General features: G+C 37.1%; 1 protein-coding gene across 1 annotated transcript; it reads left to right on the top strand.

Moving 5' to 3' along the window:
* Positions 1 to 1266: 1266 nt before the first annotated feature.
* LOC113285569 (trafficking protein particle complex subunit 2-like) lies at positions 1267 to 4756 on the top strand. The gene is made up of 6 exons (XM_026534409.1): positions 1267 to 1413; positions 1972 to 2100; positions 3460 to 3545; positions 3720 to 3781; positions 4021 to 4106; positions 4281 to 4756. The coding sequence occupies exons 2-6, from the start codon at positions 2020 to 2022 to the stop codon at positions 4371 to 4373; spliced, it is 408 nt and encodes a 135-aa protein (XP_026390194.1). The 5' UTR covers positions 1267 to 1413; positions 1972 to 2019; the 3' UTR covers positions 4374 to 4756.
* Positions 4757 to 17386: the final 12630 nt, after the last annotated feature.

Below are 17386 nucleotides of genomic sequence, written 5' to 3'. Positions count from 1 at the left end.
GATTCGCGAATTATGCGTATAAAATTTGCAACTGTCAAACAAGATTTATATGGACTTTCGTAGATTTGTAATTTGAGTGGCTCCCAGAGATTCTCTGGAAATCTAGAGACTTCTAGTGATTCTCTGAGAGTATTTTAGAGAGTCTTTGTGACTTATAGAGACAAAAAAATGAGATTTGCAAAGAGTCTCTGTGATTTGTAGAGAAAAAAAATGTATAATATCCCATGTAAAATTTAAAACGTCTATCAATTTTTTATTATTCATGTTACAATGTTTATAACAGTACCATGAATACCTAATCAAATATGTGTCCATTGTCAAAATAAATCTCATTGTTGTCATATGCCTTAATTTTCATTCTCTTTGTCTCCCTCATCCCACATTTCTATACTATCTCGCCACATTTTATTTGCTATAGGTTAGATCTTAGCATTATATGGATATCAATTATCTCTATGTGCAGTAACGAATCTTGCATATCATAATCGGAATCCTGGATATCAATTATCTCTTTAATCTTTAAAATAAAAAAATAAAAATAAAAGAAAAGATTTACTATCTTCCAAATCATTTGTTGCATGGTGGAATATACTCATCATTCACGGCATTCTCTTGTAGACGGAGGCTCCATTTGGATCCATGATAATTTTTTCATCCATTTGAAATAAAGGAGGATTACTTCTTAAGAGGTTGAATAAGATTCACGATGATAACTAGGTTGGATAATCCGATGAAAACCAGGTTGGATAAGCATGCAACAGTGACACTTGTTCGTTGGATATCCATGACAAAAAAATACTATTGATAATTGGGTCGAATGTAATCCTCCATAATTCGGTTAATAGGGAAGCATTGTTATCTTGACTTTCATGTTTACCAAGTTTTTTTTTCAAATTTTCAAGTCTCCCAAAATATCACCTCTTGAGGAGAGATTTCAACCATGCCTATTTTCATAGAAAAGTCTCCGCAAATCTCTAAAAACAACAAATCAATGACCTTCAATTCTTATTCGAATAACAGGGGTGTTAAAGTGACTCTTACAAATTCTTAATCCAATAACATGAAGTTTTAGAGAATTTAGATGACTTAAAAAAAGTCTCTAACGAATAACAAGAGACACTGGGAGACTCTCGAAAAATCCTTATGGACTAACAGTAGATTTGGGAACTCCCCGGAAGTCCTCTGAAATCTCGTTTGATTATCCGTGTAACTAGGTTCCCGGTAGCCCCTTGCTCTTAACAAGCAAAAAGGCGTTGCAAAAGTACGCAGCAAGTGCACGTTGCATTTAGAGGGATGTACGGAGACTAACCTATTTACTACTCCTAGATCTGTGACCTGTCACCATGTTCAAACTCATCCGTTCTCCATCTTCATCGTCGTCGCATCTGCAAACCCTGGGTGTATCGTACACCGGTAACTTCCTTACCAAATTTCAAGAATGTTGTGCTTGTGTGTATTTTGATTTTACAATTTATAATTTGAGTATGTTCACATAAATAAAATTCTGATTTTTGTTTTCTTGAACCATGGTTCCGAGAATTCTCGTCTGATCTGAAAAATTAATTTGGAAAATTGACTGACACTGTTATAATGTAAGATCAGATTCTTAGTTCGTAATTTTGAAATATAATGTAAGATCAGATTCTTAGTTCGTAATTTTGAAATAAGAACTTTAAATGGTAGTAGATTTTGCTTTAAAGGAATCTTTTCGGAAATTTAGGTTAAAATGTATTCAGTAATTCATAACCCTATCGTTTAAATTGTATTCGCTTCTTGATTTTGTGTATAATGCAGTCGAACTGTTTTGTATTCTCAAATAACTTCAAAACAACATTTGTCAGATCAGGCTATCCAATAAGTGAGTGATAAGATAATAAGCAATGGCAGGTGGAGATTCAGTAGCTTAAAGGGCGCTTAGTGTCATTGTAATAGACATATCAGAATTTTTTTTTTCTTTCATTTATTCTGCAGTTACTTTTGAAGTGTACACGTGATACTCATATTTTAAGGAGGAAGAATATGGCAACAACAGCATGTTTCATCATTGTGAGCAAGAATTATATTCCGATATATGAAGCTGAAGTGGGCACTTTACTTAAAGTATGGTGTGTTTTTCGTTTTATTTTTAATTCTAGCTATTACACATATTGAAATTTTGAAATCATAAATTGCCAACTCTGTAATTCAGCAAAGGTAAAATGGTATTGATATAGTTTCTTTCTCGGAATGATGTTCGTTAACAATGTTTATCGAACATATTCTGAAGCCTTTTCATCCTACTCAATAATAATTGCTAGATATGTTATAGAATGAACATTGAGCTAGTAACCTTAGGCTCACATGTATTTAATCTAGTGTATCATCAAAGTTTCTTGTTTGGTCACCTATAAATATTTTAATCAACGGTCAGGGCATCTGATTATGGCATGAATTTTCATTGCTGTGATAAATTTGAGATGCAGTTTTCCACTAGGTGAAATACTTTGATGACCTCGATCTAGACATATGAACATCTAGATGCTGATGCTATAGTTCCACTAGGATTAGACTTAATAAGCCAGTTTTGGACTCATAAAGTGGAAATAACCTTGATTATCAGCAAATTAACATCAAGAATCCTACCATATGCCCACAGTTTTCCGGTAATGCAAATTGTTTTAACTACTGTTGTGTATCCAAAACAAAAATCTGTCTAAGCACTCCCTTTATTGAAGAGACAGTTAGAAACTACTACGTTTAATTACTACCTTTTAACTTAGGAGAATTTGCTATAGATATGTATAAATGTTTGCAAGATATGATTGGTAATTCCTGATTTAAATTGACTGTTTGCCAAATCTCATAGGTCAGAAGAGAACTGAACTCAGTATAAGCAAGACATGTAGTCCTTAAAAGTATCCAGGAAGTACTGATTCAAAATTTCTAGTGAGAACCAACCCTTCCTAATTTGCCTGCTTGTAACCTTCTGAAGTAACGCTTGTTATCTGTGTTGACCATTCAACTGTAGCTGCAGCCTCTTTGAGGCCTCTCCTGATATGGCATCTTGTTGAGACGTATGTTCGGCCAAATGTTCCCAATATGTTCAGTTAAATCTAAATGAATTTCCATTAGCAAGAATTCCAAGTTGAGTATTAGTGATTCAGTAGGAGGATTTAAAAGTAAAATATAAGGTTTCTGTAGGTCTAAATCATTCTAGTTACATCTTATCCAAAAGGCGTCTGCACAGTATGCTTTATAAGATTCATCAAGTTATAACGAAGCTCAAATTAAACTACATCCTTGATTAAAATTAGTATGCATTTAGCTTCAGACCTGCTAGAGTTCAAAAGCTTCTTTTTGTTCTTTTTCTTTTTCTCATTGTGCATGACGTTATTTTTCATAAAAATCATGCTCAAAGTATCTAGGAAAAATATCTTCTAGTTATTTATGAAGGGTGTTTGCCTCATTTTTATGTCACAGAAAGAAGAAGCTGCTCAACAACATCAATTCATCATACATGCAGCTTTGGATATTGTGCAGGACCTTGCTTGGACTACAAGTGCTATGTGAGTCGATCGCTGCTACCTGCTTGTCTTTCTTATATCTGATGTTTTAGGGGAGTGACCGAATGAAAAGAAAGATAAGCTACAGATTTCTGCTCCTAAGACGCACTCTTGTAAACAGTGGTTTTAATATTCTTTTGACCTACTAATGCAATGCCCTGTCTTCTCCAAATATAGGTTTTTGAAAGCAACAGATAGGTTCAACGATTTGGTGGTGTCGTCATATGTTACTGCAGGTCATATCCTACATATAGAGTTTACCAGTGCTGTTAACTATATCAATTCTTGCTATTGAATCATGTTTAGTAATCCATCCAAAATGTTTTTTTTCATCAATTCTTACATAGAATGGCTTATAAGATACTTGAGCACTTTTAGCTAATTACTAAGCTGATTTTTCTCAATAGCGAGATATTCTTCTGCTGTCCACCCATGTACATTTTGTGATGAATTTTCCTTGACTAAGTGAGCTATATACACACAAGATTGATGCTGCTTCATGACTCTCGTAATGAAGACGGGATAAAAAGCTTCTTCCAAGAGGTCCATGAGCTCTATATAAAGGTAACTTGACGGCTGCTGTTAATGAACTCTTCCCACCTACGATTAATTTTGGAAGTGTTGAGTTAGAACATAAGATGTCAGCTTAAGAATAAAAGCTTTCTCGATTATTTCATATCGTTTTATGACTTGTCTCTGTTCTTATATTAATAGCTCACATTGTTTGCCAATTGGCAGATACTTCTCAACCCTCTCTACTTACCTGGGTCTCGCATTACATCATCCCACTTTGATACAAAAGTTCGAGCTCTTGCAAGAAAATATCTGTAGATGCCCTCGCTTGATCGTGGTTTGGACATAGTGTAATGGCTGGTAATTTCTATTCTACACCCTCCGCCAGTGTCATGATTTTTTTAAAGGTTTCTGGTATGGACCAATTTATTTCCTTTTTATTTCTGTTAAATTACACAAGTATCCTATTTGGGTTGCTACAAAACGATCTCGGGGATTTTGATCTGATTCTGCGAAACAAGGTTGATTTTCAGTTTTTATTTATTCAGAATTGTAACTTATGTTTACTCCAGTTATATCTGGACCGATTGGTGGGTAGCAAATGGTGTAGCTACCCTCCGTAATATACAAAGAGTTGAAGACCCAATATGTGAACGTAATCTGCCATACACACAGTAATAATAAATAAATAAAAACATTGGGTCTTGTAGAAATGGTTTATCTATTTGGATCGTTTAAGTTTTTTTTGTAGAAACAAGAACTTGAGTTTATCATCTGGCTTTCTACCTCAGTATGGATCATGTTTCTGGTATTCACTAGCAACCATTAATATGCAGAATGTCAAAAGCATCAAAATTGGTTAAAGCCTGCCTTTAAAGGGTTGAAGTTTGGGGTACATAGGGTCTGCCAAAATACCCAGAGATAGGTAGAGATTAAAGAATCAGAAAGTCACATTTTTGTATGAGATACCCAGGGCTAGTCGAAAAAAGTTATTCTAACCTTAACTTGAACATTAACCGACTTTAATAGTATATACAGTATTTGAATCCTTAACGCTTTCTTCCTTCAGTTCACATAATAAGGTGATTAGATGTTGGTTAATTTGATAAGACCGAGTTTTTTTTTTCACTTTTGTTATAGGGAGGGGTTTTCGGATCATGGGAGTGGGAACTTGTACTCAACTTGCTGATTTACGCATGAGTTAGATTTCAACATTTCTTAGACCAAAATACCCTTTAAAGCTGACTCATGCTAACCCACACAACTTATGTTACAGCGAGGAGGAGTTTATATCTAGAGAGTGATAGAATCTAAGAACCGGTAATATTCCCATTTCCAATTCAAACCTAAAAAATAAATTGAAAGGATTTGTTGATCTCTATCAATCGTACGTGAGTTTAGTAGAAATGGAAAATTTCCCATTTCCATGAGCATGGTTCTCTCTTGTTTTTATGTAGTATAGATAGAAATATAGATGAATAAAAATCAGTATGTGTGATCTTGGTTCTTTGAAACCAGAGGTAGTGAAATGAAACATTCACGTCTACATTTCGAACGTGAAAACTTAGTCTCTACTAGAGTAGTGACGGTGAAAACCAACAGTTCACTACCACCCATTTACTGCAAAATACAACATTTCTTTTCTATTCAAAGTGATGGTGAAATACAATATTTTGTTATCCATTGTTTTCTTTTTGTTTTGATTGATTAGTCTTACTAATTTTATGCTTAATTGGAATGTTTAAGTTGCTCCATTTGCAACTCTTCCTCGCAAAGAATAAACTCAGCCAGTTGCATTCCAAGCTAGCACCACCATTATTCAAGAGCCGGGAGTACTGGAAGTGCATGGGATGTTAAGTCTCAGAAGCAACTTATAAGATCAATCTATCACAAGAGCCATCTTTCTATGATTATGATGACAAAGTTGTTGCAATTAAGGACAAAACGGGGACATAGAAACCGTAAAATGCTAGCAGGCGAAAACAAAGACGGAAAGAAACTCCAACGATTCATCCCATTTTTGCTAAGTGACTTTTGTTTATAAAGAGTGAGATCAGTTATGGGTGTTCTATTTTTTTTTTGAAAAAAATGGGTGTTCTATTATTGTGCCCCAAGATTTAACCGCTTAGATTATCAAAGCAATCTTATAGTTGTAGTAGATTACATTCCATGGAAAATTTTCAATTAAGGTTCTTGTTGGGAAATTGGGTTCTCGATTATCACTCCAAGGCATGAAAAATTCGCTTTCTTTTAAATATGTTTTCCCCCAACTGATCACAAGGGTTGAATTGAAGACACACTTTCAAGATGCGGTGGAGTTGTTTGTTACAAGATGTGATTTCTTGTACAAACCAAAATCACTCTTATATTACTGACGATGCTTAGAACTAACAAAGAGAAAAGATAGAAAAACTTAATTATATAGAATGGCCACAAGACAAAGGTATTTATAGTAATCTGACATCCCTTCATGAAACATCACATCTCTTCATGGTGTCTATTGATCTCCAACAGACATCAAATTCAGTTTCAAATTCAAAGGACACGTCTGTTCAGCATGTGTCTCATGGACATACTGAATTCTGCTTTTTCAGTAGGGATAACAATCTCGATTCAATCGACATGTTTGTTGGCAGCAAACATCTTTGAACTTCACCAAAATACACCTTTGTTTTGTCCCAATCGGATAGCAGAGCACAAAATTATGTCGTGTCAAAATTAAGCACAAAGATATGGTTTTCTGAAAAAAATCTCCAAACAGTTCTGACAATTTTCAAGTGGAAGTGAATCTTTTGCTGTATGGAACTAGAAAATGACCCTGCCGTAACGGCCCGGGCTTTGAGGTTATACTCCCCTTTAGTGTGTAATAATGTTTCCTATATAAAAATGATTTGATGCACAAAATAAGCTCCTTTGTTTTGTTTCTTTGTCAACCCACCATTGACACATTCTAAGAAGAGCATCCAATTATGCGCCGTACTTTAAAGAAAATGAATCACAATTTTAAAAAGTTGACAAATGCTAAGTGCACAGATATTATAAAACATCAATTAACAGAAAATGCAAAAATTTAAAAACGACGAAACAAATGTTTATCTTATACCGAAGTTCCATTCCATGCGATTCATTCCAAGTTTGAAGGTTAGCTATCAATGCACTGTTTAATCTGTCTGAAACTACAATTGCTTCGTCGTGATTGTATATGGAGTATTCCACAGCCCATTCCTATATTGCCTTCTAGCATTGCTGAATGCATGAAACCCTCGTCTTTGTAACATTTACCTTTTAAAAAGTTTGTTTACAAAATCATCTCAGGCTTTACAGACTGAGAAATGGAATAATTTTTACAGTGGTAATGTGAGCCCTGAAAATTCTAAATTCTACAATAATATTAAAAAAAACACTTTTACCCTCCATATTATATTTAAGCATTCCTCGGCACAGAAATAAAACGACAACTGCGATGAAACTACCTTGAGTCAGTGTCACTACTATTGAAAACCACAATTCCTATTGTGTATACTGCTTGAACCTTTGGTTTCTTATTTCTCTGTTTATAAGTCAATTAATACGGACCCAAAAAAAATTAGCGATACTATCTCTATAAGTTTGACTACGTTTAGTTACTAATTATTATTAAATGGGAGGACAACATGAATCTTACCACAGTTCTTCTTCCTAGGATGGTCCAAAAAAGACGTCAAACCGATAGGCGTTTGTGAAGTCTTCTCTCAATCATGTTATACAAAGAGCTCAATGGGTGAAAATACTATTCCATCACATGAATGCACAGATAACACAAACCATATACATCACTAAGAGCGAAATGGTCACATTGTGCAGGACACAACAAAAATGCGATCTCTTATCCGGAAGAGCTTGTTAAAAATATGAGTTATTAATTGGCTTGAGATTCATGTTTAACTCTTAACTCTATTTGAAAGAGATAAATCAAAAACCCGTGATCCATAAAATCCAAAAACAATTGATGACAGATAGAACCCAAATTAGAAAGTATAAACCACCACACGATAAGACATGTTGATCATTTCATAAGGTAGTAGACAGTTCCAAGCCGATAGCAGTAATGGATATAATAAATTTGTCTCTCGTGGCATTTAAGAGATCATGGGAGAATAATATTGACAAATTCAAATGTTAACTAAACTTGAGATAATCAATCACATAGTTCTTGGAAGTCAGATGAACCAATTCTAAACTCGTTTGGAAGTGTGGAAAATCGGTTCCAAGATTGTAAATATGAAAAAGGATTTACAAAGTAAAGATGTCGACATACTTTGAACATGTGCAATAATTCTTACCTTTTATTGTTCAAAGATATTCTTTAATAACTAAAGGAGAATCCCGGATCGAAATAAATTGAGAATCTTTTAATTAAGGTTTTTAGTTTTATATGCTTTTAATTTCCATCAATTAAATGCATATCTTTAGAAAATAAAAATTGGTAATGTGCATTTACTAATTGGAGATTTTCTACTGAGATTTCGGTCAATATTTGGACAGCGCATTTCCAGGACTTAGGAAAACTATTTTTGGCTTTATTGCATATATTTGAAATATTGAAGTTTGCATTTCAAGCAAACTAATCCTCAGAGCCAGCAAAACTACCTAGTTGTGTTGTTATTGGTGGAGCCGTCTATTCGGAGAGGAAAATACCATAATTATGCGAAATCTCTTACGACCGCTCGTTTTAAAGACTTCTTTGGGATTGGGAAGCTCTACGAGTACCGTTGGTGGGAAGTTAGATAATTGTAGTTTATTATTAGTTTTCGATTGATTTGATTGACTAACGGTTGTTGAACTTTGATTGCACCTAGTTTGTTTATGCTTGAGAATCTTCTCTTCTGATATAAGATTCACTCAAACTAGATTGAAGTGTTGGCGGGGATCTTTAGAACTGTTTGTAGATCTAAAGAGGTCTTGTGATAATCCATCGTTAACAGACTTCGTTCTGTGTGTGATTGATCACAAGAGATTCAAGTTGTTTGTGTGCAGGTGTTTATTAAAGATCTAAGAAGATTTGAAGATAAGGAAGCTTTCTTATTTGAGTTCATAATCTTTGGTGTGCACAAAACTTGATTGGCTGGGGATCCAACTATAATCGGTTTATCTTTGTGATAATCTTGATTGATTAGCTAAGTAGATCGACATCAATACATTTCTTTGTGATTAAGAGTATTGATTGCATAGTCTAAACAATTACTTTGGTAGTTGTTGAATAAATAGATCTAAGAACCTGACAAAGGAGTTTATTGGGATAAACGGAAGAGCCTTTTGTCAAACTCATATCACATTGTTGAAAAGAGTTGTTACTGAACAAATTTGTTGTTCCTTTACTATTTGGAATACGAACCAAAGGAATTGTTCCAAGTGCGTAACTTATTACAAGTTGGAGGCGCAGGGATACTGAGGGAACTAGGTGAACTATAGGTTTAGTTGCTTGATCTCAATTATACTAATTTGGTTTAGATTTTGTATAGCGGCTTAATTCTGAGAGTATTAAATTCTGGACAAGGTCCCGGGGTTTTTCTGCATTTGCGGTTTCCTCGTTAACAAAATCTTGCAGTGTCTTTTACTTTTCTATTTCCGCAATTATAATTGTTTTTATTATAATTAGAAGTAAAATACACAAACGGTAATTCCTAATTACTTGATAGCAATCCTATTGTGTTTGGTTAAATCCGAACCTATTATCAAGTAATCATACTTCGTTGTTGTATTGTATCGATCTTGTATCCATAGTCAATCACGCAAGTTATCTTGTTGTCGTATTGTCTCGATCTTGTATCCATAGACGATCACATGAAGTGTGAACCGATTAGTTGTATTGTCTCGACTCAGTTAATAGACAATCACTTTCGGAGAAAGGACTTATAGGTGGAAAAGTTTTAGATTGAGGTATATTTGGGTACCCTCGTCTTTTCACACCTCTATTTTCTCTTCATCATTAATACCTTCCGTTTCTTGTCTTTCATTCTCTGCCATAAGGGCGGCTATAGCACAATCTGCTTCATCATCTGGTTGAGTGCAAACAATATTACCACCACTACGATCTGTTACAACTATTGAGTTTCCAGCACTCAATTGGACATCCCAGTACTCTTCAAAAAGAGCCTTAAAATCCTCATTACAAGTTCCATTAATTCTGCTCTCAAATAACCACCAAGAATACCTAACATGCCAAGAAGAAAATTTAATCGTAATTCTTTGTCTTGTGGATTCAACAATAGAACAATAAACGTAATAGTATTCATCTTTTCATAACCTCGTTATATTTACATTGCATTTTAAGACCCATGCTAGAAAGAAATGTATCTTTGTGATTTACCCATGTGTTTAAAGTTCGATGAATAATACTCACATGAAACACGAATTCGTGTGCAGTAACATGAGTAGAAGCGGAGAACTTGACAGTAAAATCAAAAAATACCTTCAAAAACTTCGCGAAGGCTCTAACATATGACCAATCTAAAAGGTACGGCGTGTGCAAAGGAGGTGGTTGTGGTGCCTTATCAGAAATTGTTTGCTTGCGTTTCTTCCCTCTCCTTGCAGTAGCAATAACTTCTTCGTTGGAACTTAAGTCTGCATCTTGCTCTTCATACACATCCCATTCAGGTTGGTTATCAACAGTGGAAGTACTACAAGTAGAAGAAATTGAAGGAATTTGAGTTTCAACAAAACAAAACTTCTTCTTGAATGCCTTGTCCTCATATTCTAACCTCTGAAAAGTTGGATGATACTTCTCAACTGAGTCTAACATTGTGAATGTCAAATTCCAATGGGTATCTACATCTAAGACCAAACCCTTCTTGCATTCGATCTTCTCGAAAGCGGCACACTCCATGAATTTTTTCAATCTTGCAGAAGAACTTATACAATACTTGACTACTGATCTTATTCTCTTAATTGTCATGTCATACTCCTTCATTCCATGCTTCACAACAATGGCAAGAACGTGAGCAGGACATCTGACTTGTAGGAAACCTTTCACTAAATCTGAATTCTTTATGAGCACTTGTTTTTTAAGATATGATATAGCTACATCGTTGGAAAAAATATTATCTAAAGTTATAGTAAACACATTTCCTATCTCCCAGTCTAGCAAGCATGTTTCTATCATCCTACCAATAGTCTCACCACTATGACCTATAATTTGGATGAAATTAATTATCTTCTTGTGCAACTTCCAATTAGCATCTCTTCAATTTGCAGTAATAACCATATATCACAACTTTTGAAGTGATCTCCATGTGTCAGTGGTGAGGCAAACTCTGACTTTATTAACCTTGAAATAATTATTCAATCTCTCATTCGCAGATGCGAACAGTTCCATAACATCTCGTCGTATAGTGATACGAGATGGTATCTTGAATATGATCTCCAGTACCCTGCAAAATTCTCGGAAACCTTCCCCCTCAATTATTCTAAAAGGCAGCTCATCTACTATGATGAATATAACCAATGCTTTTCTACACGAATCCTGACAAAAAGTTACAACAACTAACTTCTCATTTTCTCCCAGCCTAGCAGGTTCAAAAGAAAGAGTCGACTGACCATAAGTATCAATATTCAGACATCTCTTTAAATAGTTACCCAAGGAGCCGATCCCATGCTTCGAAGAGTCAACTTTCATTCTCAGTTTACATTTCTTACAAGTTACCATTATCGAATGTTCAGGGTCTTGATCAACTTGTTCCCATACCCATGAAGTTTTCTTTCGCTTCTTAGTAGCTGGTGCGGTGATGGTACCAGCTACGGAAACATTGTCAGGTGGTGCAGATGGAGATGGTTCACCTGCAGTTGGTACTTGTCCAACTGAACTAACTTCTGTCCTGGCGTTAGAAAATATTGGAGGAGGATGTAGTGGTGGCTGATGAGTGCCAAATATTGTATATATTTATCCCTTTTTGTTGGCATTTAACTCATCTTTTGTGCATTAATTCTACATTTTATCCCATATTCTGTATTTTCATTGTTTTCAAGAATAAATATTTTTCTTACTTAATTTTGCATTTTTAGGTATCAAATAAAGTCTGGATGATTTGCGGAGCAGAAAAGTAGTGAAAAGCCGGGAAGAATTACGCAAGGAAGCCGCAAAGAATGGAGCGCAAGTCCAAAAAGCTAGGAATGGGCTCAAGAAGGAAGAATTGTTCTTAAAGAAGATATGGGCTTGGCATACCCAAGGCCCAAAACCCTCACCCAAACCCATTTCCAATATCCAAACCCGCCTCCATCTTCAGCCGTCGGATTGGATCCATCTCATCATCCAATGGTAGCTTCATCGTTGTTCATCGAAATCGGAAGCTCCTGTCTAACACTACAACACCTAACTCCATCTGGCACCGTTAGTTTCATTGTATATATGCATCCAACGGTCGCTGCCAACCTCTTCACTTTTAGCCGTTAGATCGATCCATCATCTCCACATCCCACGGCTCATCCTCGTTGTTCATCCAATTTGCTACAACCGCCCAACACCCGAGCACCCGATACATATACCCATACCAAACATCCCCTTCCCCTTCTTCCATCGACATCTCCTCCTCCATACCCTGTGCAGAACCACCACCACCTTCTCCACCTGCTCTGACCTCGCCACCACCACTCCCTACGCCACCAAACCAACCCTAAAGCTAAACCCATCATTACCATCACGTCCTATCTCTTTATCAACCACTAATTTCTCCAATTTCTCATCTTTCTTCTCACTGAAACCCTAGGTGAGAAATTGGGGATATAAGTGATGTTAAAGCAACAATTGGAGCATGAGATGAACGAGGAGAAGTAATTGGAGAGTGGGTCGACGAGATGGAGTGAGTATCTCAACACATTAGGTAAATCAATTTTACCTAATTTTCTGTTTTTGGGGAAAAGGGGTTGGAACCCTAATTCTGATATGGGGAGTATAAATTTGTAATGTTTTATGTGAGGGGGGGGGGGGATCAAGAGGTATCTCTGGACTAGCCAGAAAAACATTTTGTTCTGTTTTCATTGCAATTCCAATTTCAGTTCTTCTTATGCAGTTAACAGTGAATGTGTGCATGTTGTTTTCAATTATTTTGAATGTTATGTGTGTGTTGTTTGAATTATCCTGTATGATATTGATTGTTGTTCACATGTTTAGCATGAGCTAAACTGCTTTAGGCTGAGGCTCAGTTGAAGCCTTATGCACTGTCAATTGACATGTTGCTAGATAGTTAACTCCTTGCCCTGTTTTGCTTGAGCAATGGGAAGAGACTAATGCTCTTAGTGCCTGTGATTGATTGTTCTGTCAAAAGACAGTCAATGCTAGGGGCAAACTAGTGAGCAAGTTAGTTTTCCTCCCATTCTAGATGTATGCATAGGATTTTTAACTCAACCTAGAAATATGTTGTTTGATTAGGACACAAGGTGGATACTAAGCCTTAGCTTAGCCACAATCCCTATTACTGTCACTTACTTGTTTAGTCCTTACCTGTTTAATCTTTGCCTGTTTAATCTCCTTACCTGTTTTATCTCCTTGCCTGTTTTACTTGTTGAATTTCTTGCAATCTGTAGCTGTTGTGCACTGAAATCAGTGCACAAACTCACCTCTGCCCTTGGCTCACAGCCTTGGTTCCTTGCTGTTTTGTCATTTGCTTTGCTTTGCTAACTGTTTTAGTGCTATTCACTGCCTTCATCCATCACTACTCACTGCCATAGTGCTTTGCACTCATTGATAGCTTAGGAAAACTTCTTGTATGCTCTCACTCCCTGTGGACAAACCCCTACTCATCCCTATACTATAAAACTTGGCCTTGTATACTTGCAAGTTTTGTGTGCAACCCCATTTCCACACCAAGTTTTTGGCGCCGCTGCCGGGGAGTAGTGCTGCCATCTGCTAATTTCCTTTGCTGTCTTTCATCTACCATTGCATCTCTGTCAAGATCATTGCATGCCATTCATTCCTGCCCTGCAATCATTGCACTTGTAGCCAATTTCTGAGTTGCTGCTGCTGTTGCTGCTGCTGCTGCTGTTGCTGGAGCTGGTGAACCAAGCCTGCTGCTGCCAAGCCAAAGCAACTGGGCTGCCAACTGAAGCTGCTGGGCTCTTCCTTCTACTGGTGGGCTTGTACTTCTCTGAACTGGGCTTCACCAACTTCAACTGAACTGGGCTTGCCAAGTGCTGCTGGGCTCTGCATTCTTCTGTTGCTGGGCTCGTGGTCTTCTGTGAGCTGGGCTTCGTTGCTGCTGCTGGGCTCTGTTCCACCTGTTGTTGCTGGGCTTGAGCGTGAGCTGCTAAGGACGATCCTAAAGCCCAACTGGGTTGTGCAACTAAAGGGAACAAAAGCCTAACTGGGCTTCCCTCCTTAACCAAGTAAGCCTAAACCATGAGTAACCCACTTGGGCCCCATTAAATATTCAATTTGGGTATGTAATAATTAATTTATTTTTAAAATTTGGGCTTGTAATAATTATTTTTATTTTTATTTTTCTTTTATTTTCTTTTATTTTTCTTTTATGGGCTTGTAATTATTATTATTGTTTTTATTTTCTTTTATGGGTTGTGCTAATTTATGCTAGGTTTAGTTCAAAAACTTTTCCAAAGCCCAATTTTAAACCAAAAACAAAATCCCTTATTAAAACCGAAACCCACTCAAAAACCAAATCTTCGTAACCCTTGTGGGCCAAATTGTTTCCGATTGCTCTGTCTGACCAACATGTTAGTTGAGGTACCTACAAGGACATGATTGTGACCTATAGAGACCAAACAAACAGACTTGTTGAATTAATCAAGAAGAACCTATCGAAATTCTGAGTTCTAAGGTAGACAGCCCAGATCAATCCGAAACAATGGGAGAACCCCGTACCCTCAAGGATTATATGTACCCAACTAGAGCCAGTCAACCTTCTTGTATTGTGCTACCCGAGGATAATGGCCATTATGAGCTGAAATCGAGCACAATACAGATGCTTCCTATTTTTAGAGGTGTTGAGAATGAAAACCCGTACCACCACGTGAGAGAATTCGAGGAAATTTGTGGAACTCTGCGTTTCACTCAAATGTCCGACGAAACCCTAAAGTTAAGGCTCTTTCCTTTCTCCCTGAAAGATAAGGCAAAGGCCTGGCTCTATGCTTTACAGCCTCAATCCATCATGACATGGGATGACCTCATAAAGGAGTTTTTCAAAAAGTTTTTCCCGAATCACAAGACTACGACAATTCGTCAAAGTCTGAATAGCTTTGTGCAATTAGAGGGTGAGACCTTAGCTAGATACTTGGAGAGATTCAATGAATTATTGCTCCAATGTCCCCATCATGGTTTTGAAAAATGGAGACTTGTGCAAATTTTGTATGAAGGTCTAGATGTGTCCACCCGAACAACGGTTGAGTCGATGTGTAATGGTCTATTCGTAGACAAAACTTCCGATGCGTCTTGGGACTTCTTGATTGAAGTAGCTGAAAAGACGCAACAGTGGGAATCCATCCGTGAACCCAGAAAGACTACATCCGAAGTTAAGGCTTTTAGGATTGAAGCAGATTTCGAGGGGAGAGAAAACATGGCATCAATAGTTAGGAGATTAGAAGAGTTAGAACTACATAAAAATTCAAAACCTTCCACCACTACTCTCCGAGAACATGTCGCTTCGTCTGTATGTGCCGCTTGTAACGATCCCAACCATTAATTCCAAAATTATCCCGATTTGCTTGCAGTCCAGGAATCTAGGCTTGAACAGGCACATGCCATGTTTCAAAAACCAGAGCATAACCCTTATTCACAGACCTACAATCCAGGATGGAGAAACCACCCTAACTTTTCATGGTCCAAAGGACCCACTCAGGGAGGACCATCTCAACCCAATCAGAGCTATCAAAACAATCAGGGATCTCAGAACAATCAAGGTTATCAATATCCTAGGAACCCTCAACAACAATCAAACTCTCAACAACAATCATATCCTCAACACAATACCGACAAGAGATTATCCACCCTAGAGGAGTCCAGAGTCTGGTGCAAGGTCAGAAAAATCTTGATCAAAAGATGAGTCAACTCTGCGACTCCAGGAGCGAGAGAAAAAGGGTACACTTCCTAGCCAACCCAACAAAATCCAAAGAGGATATTTCAAGCAGGCACATCATCTTGCAATGAAACCTCACCCGATCAAATCCACTCCATCACCACTCTTCGAAGTGGTAAGATTGTTGAGAACAATGTAGGCATACCACAATCAAATGAATCTGAGCCAAACATATCATTGCCTACACCACCCCAGAAAACCAATGAGCCTGAGCAAGTTGGAAAATCTGACAATTCTACTGCTGTGAATGTCCCTTTACCAACTCATGCTCCTGTCGCCCCATTTCCTCAGAGGTTAGTTTATCAACAGAAAAGCACCTACTACAATGAGATGTTAGATCTGTTCAAAAGAGTCAATATCAACATTCCTTTTCTTGAGGCAATTAGGCAAATCCCTGCTTATGCCAAATTCCTCAAAGACTTGTGTACTCAAAAGCGCAAGCTCAATGTGCACAAACGTGCTTTCTTAGCTGAACAGGTGAGTTCCATCATTCTGAACAAAACTCCACCCAAGTTTAGGGATCCAGGATGTCCAACAATTTCTTGCACTATAGGAGAACACACGGTCAATAAAGCGTTATTAGACCTAGGTGCAAGTGTTAACCTACTGCCATATTCTGTTTATGAGCAGTTAGGTCTTGGGGAGTTGAAGCCAACATCTATCACTCTACAACTGGCAGACCGATCTGTCAAGATTCCTCGTGGAGTGGTCGAAGACGTTTTGATCAAGGTTGACAAATTCTATTTTCCCGTAGACTTCATTGTCTTAGACACTCAACCTGTACAAAACCCAGACTGTCACATTCCTGTCATCTTAGGACGTCCTTTCTTGGCTACGTCCAACGCAATCATTAATTGTCGTAATGGAGTGTTGAAACTGTCTTTTGGCAACATGACGGTAGAATTGAATGTGTTCGATATTAGTCAACAACCTGTGAATCTTGATGATGATGATGTGCATGAAGTTAATATGATTGAAGGATTAATACAAGATTCGTTGACTAACATTCTATCCGTCGACCCCTTTCAAGCATGTATGGAGAACTTTAACTCAGATTCCTATGATGATGCATACTGTAGTGACGTCCTATCTCTGCTCGAATCTGTACCTCAAATGGACATCACTGAAAGGAAATATGAAGTGGAACCACCCTTACTCTCTGATTCCAAGCTTATTCCATCCATTGTTGAGCCACCCAAGCTTGAATTGAAAACATTGCCTAGTACGTTGAAGTACGCATTCCTAGGTTCTTCTGATACTTTACCTGTCATT

Source organism: Papaver somniferum, chromosome 6 (genome assembly GCF_003573695.1).
Source record: "Papaver somniferum cultivar HN1 chromosome 6, ASM357369v1, whole genome shotgun sequence".
NCBI classification, from domain to species: Eukaryota; Viridiplantae; Streptophyta; class Magnoliopsida; order Ranunculales; family Papaveraceae; genus Papaver; species Papaver somniferum.
Note: the sequence above shows the minus strand (reverse complement) of the source record. Positions and strands in the feature narration are given on the sequence as shown.